Source organism: Hordeum vulgare, chromosome 1H, assembly GCF_904849725.1.
Source record: "Hordeum vulgare subsp. vulgare chromosome 1H, MorexV3_pseudomolecules_assembly, whole genome shotgun sequence".
Taxonomy (NCBI): Eukaryota; Viridiplantae; Streptophyta; class Magnoliopsida; order Poales; family Poaceae; genus Hordeum; species Hordeum vulgare.
This window is the reverse complement of record NC_058518.1, coordinates 498,089,872-498,093,004: the sequence shown is the minus strand read 5'-3', so window position 1 is coordinate 498,093,004 and position 3,133 is coordinate 498,089,872. Positions and strand designations below refer to the sequence as shown.

Sequence of the window (3,133 nt, the reverse complement as noted above, 5' to 3'; positions counted from 1 at the left end):
ACTACAATGAAGTTAAGTTGCGCCTATTTGCAAGAAGATGCAGATGGCTTGGTGGCCAGACAATTTGCATTTTTAGCTTGAAAGTTGGTGGTTCGAGTTCATTATTTTTCATTTTAATTTCCCTCCCGTGCTGACAGGCGGGTCCATTTGTCTAGTGATGATACTTCGTATTTATAAGTGGGCCTCATGCCACTCCAACTATATACAGTGTCACATTTTATGTATATGGATGTGATTATCATCGTATTTGCACGCAAACCAATTCAAAGTTTTTTTTTCAAATTCAGCCACTAAAATGAGCATACATGACAAGTTTAAGCACCACTATTGTATTTACTGAAATAGTATTTGGTTCAAATTAAAAAAAATGTGTGCTCTTCAATTAATTGGCCTGCCTAGTTTTTTCCTTGTAGCTCCCCACTGCTTAGCAGGACGAGGAGTGATCAAGACGAGCAAAGTACTACTTCCTCCGTCTTAGTTTACAGGACACGTGCCTAATTCTAAATTAATAATTTAACTAGCTAAATATGCATCATATGTGATGAATATTAGTATATATTTAAAAATTACATTCACTTAAAAATTTAATGATATACTATTTTTGACATGGAGGGTGAAGGAGCCCACCCTATCTAGGTTTCCTTTCCCCTTTTCCACTTGAATTGAATGCACACAAACCGTAAACGAACTCTTGCACACCACTTTAATTGTAGTACTCCTCTGTTATGGGGGTACGACATTTAATGCATGCAAACCAGACTGAGGACGGGGCGGGGCGCGGCTATATATATATATAATGTGTCATGCTCCATACTGAGCATCCATGACAAGTTTAAGCACCATTATTGTATTTACTGAAATAGTATTTGGTTCAAATTAAAAAAAATTGTGTGCTCTTCAATTAATTGGCCTGCCTAGTTTTTTCCTTGTAGCTCCCCACTGCTTAGCAGGACGAGGAGTGATCAAGACGAGCAAAGTACTACTTCTAAATATGCATCATATGTGATGAAAATTATATATTTAAAAAATACATTCACTTCAAAATTTAATGATATACTCGTATTTGCCCACCCATTTCCGTCGAAGGAGTACAATTTTTGACATGGAGGGTGAAGGAGCCCACCCTATCTAGGTTTCCTTTCCCCTTTTCCACTTTAATTGAACGCACACAAACCGTAAACGAACTCTTGCACACCACTTTAATTGTAGTACTCCTCTGTTATGGGGGTACGACATTTAATGCATGCAAACCAGACTGATGGCGGGGCGGGGCGGGGCGCGGCTATATATATAATGTGTCATGCTCCATACTGTGGGCGAAGCGTCGATAAGGACACGATGGAGCCGCTTCTTTTGGTCACCGTTCTCCTCCTTGCGCACGCGGTGGCTTACCTCGTGTGCACGGCCGTCGCCCGTCGGCGGCGCTCGCGGTGCTACCTGGTGGACTACGTGTGCCATAAGCCGTCTGACGACCGCAAGGTGAGTACGGAGATCGCCGGCAGTGTGGTCCTGCATAACAAGCGCCTCAGCCTCCCCGAGTTCCGTTTTCTCCTCCGCGTCATCGTCCGCTCTGGCATCGGCGAGGAGAGCTACTGCCCGCGCAACATCCTCGAGTGCCGCCAGGACGCGCCCACCCACCAGGACGCGCTCGACGAGATGGACGCCTTCTTCGACGAAGCCATCGCCGATCTCTTCCTCAAGAGTGGCTTCCTTCCCGGCGACGTCGACGTGCTCGTCGTCAACGTATGCATGTTCTCCCCGGCGCCGTCGCTCGCCTGCAGGATCGTGCACCGCTTCGGCATGCGCGAGGACGTCGCCGCGTACAACCTCTCCGGCATGGGGTGCAGCGCCGGCCTGGTCTCGCTGGATCTCGCGCGCAACGTGCTGCGGACGCGGCCTACGTCGCTGGCTCTCGTGGTCTCGTCCGAGTCCATCGCCCCCAACTGGTACACCGGAACCGACAGGTCCATGATGCTGGGAAACTGCCTCTTCCGCTGCGGAGGCTCCGCCGTGCTGCTCACCAACGACCCGTTGCTCCGCGGGCGTGCAAAGATGGTGCTCCGCCATCTCGTGCGCACAAACACCGCCGCCGACGACGAGGCGCACGCGTCCGCGCTGCAGCGCGATGACGGCAACGGGCGCGTCGGGATTAGCCTCAGCAAGGCCTTACCCAAGGCCGCCGTCCGGGCCTTGACCCTGAACCTGCGGAGCCTCATCCCGCGCCTACTCCCCGTGTCCGAGCTCCTGCGGTTCGCTGCCCGGGACATATACAAGAAGTTTCGTCTATCCGGCGTGCATGTGAAGACAGATATTCGTCCCGGTCCGATGATCAACTTTAAGACCGGCATGGAGCACTTCTGCCTCCACCCCGGCGGCACCAGAGTCATTGAGGCAGTGAAGGACAGCCTCGGTGTTGATGCGGACGACGTGGAGCCTTCGCAGATGACACTGCACCGCTGGGGGAACACATCATCGAGCAGCCTGTGGTACGTTCTGTCTTATATGGAGGCCAAGGGGAGGCTAAAGAGAGGGGACAGGGCGCTCATGCTCACCTTTGGGTCGGGATTCAAGTGCAACAGTTGCCTGTGGGAGGTGACCGGTGACATGGCTGACAAGGGAGCCTGGGCAGACTGCATTGACGAATACCCGCCGGAGAGCAGCACCAACCCCTACCTTGACAAGTACAGCTGGATTGACGAAGGTCAGGGTGACACCCTGTTCTTTTAGCTAATACGGTCTTGTGTCGCGTTAGATCTACATGTTGTGCCAGGCACACGAACAGTGTGCTGCATTATCGTTTGCAGCAAGCATGTTGCGTCTTTGTATTGCGTGTGGGATTTTTTTTAAAATTAGTACGTGATTTATAATATATTTGAAAAGCATATATGCGTTTTTAAAAACGTCAAAAGTAGCACCCGTCGGCCTCTGGATGGCCGATGGGGGACCGGTCGGCCTCTGGGTGGCTGATGGGGGCCTATCGGCCTGCGGGTGGCCGAAGAGCCACCGGTCGGCCTCTGGGTGGCCGATGGGGGCCTATCGGCCTGCGGGTGGCCAAAGAGCCACCCGTCGGCCTGGGGGTGGACGAAGAGGGGACGTCGGCCTCCACGAGGCCGAAGAGCCCCTGGATAGCCCC

The 3,133-nt window shown here is 52.0% G+C and overlaps 1 protein-coding gene across 1 annotated transcript; it reads left to right on the top strand.

The window, feature by feature from the left end:
- The first annotated feature begins 1,329 nt into the window (after positions 1–1,329).
- Positions 1,330–2,727, top strand: LOC123419289 (3-ketoacyl-CoA synthase 12-like). Its single transcript, XM_045107145.1, has one exon. It carries the CDS (start codon positions 1,339–1,341, stop codon positions 2,725–2,727), a length of 1,389 nt encoding a protein of 462 aa, XP_044963080.1. The 5' UTR covers positions 1,330–1,338.
- Positions 2,728–3,133: the final 406 nt, after the last annotated feature.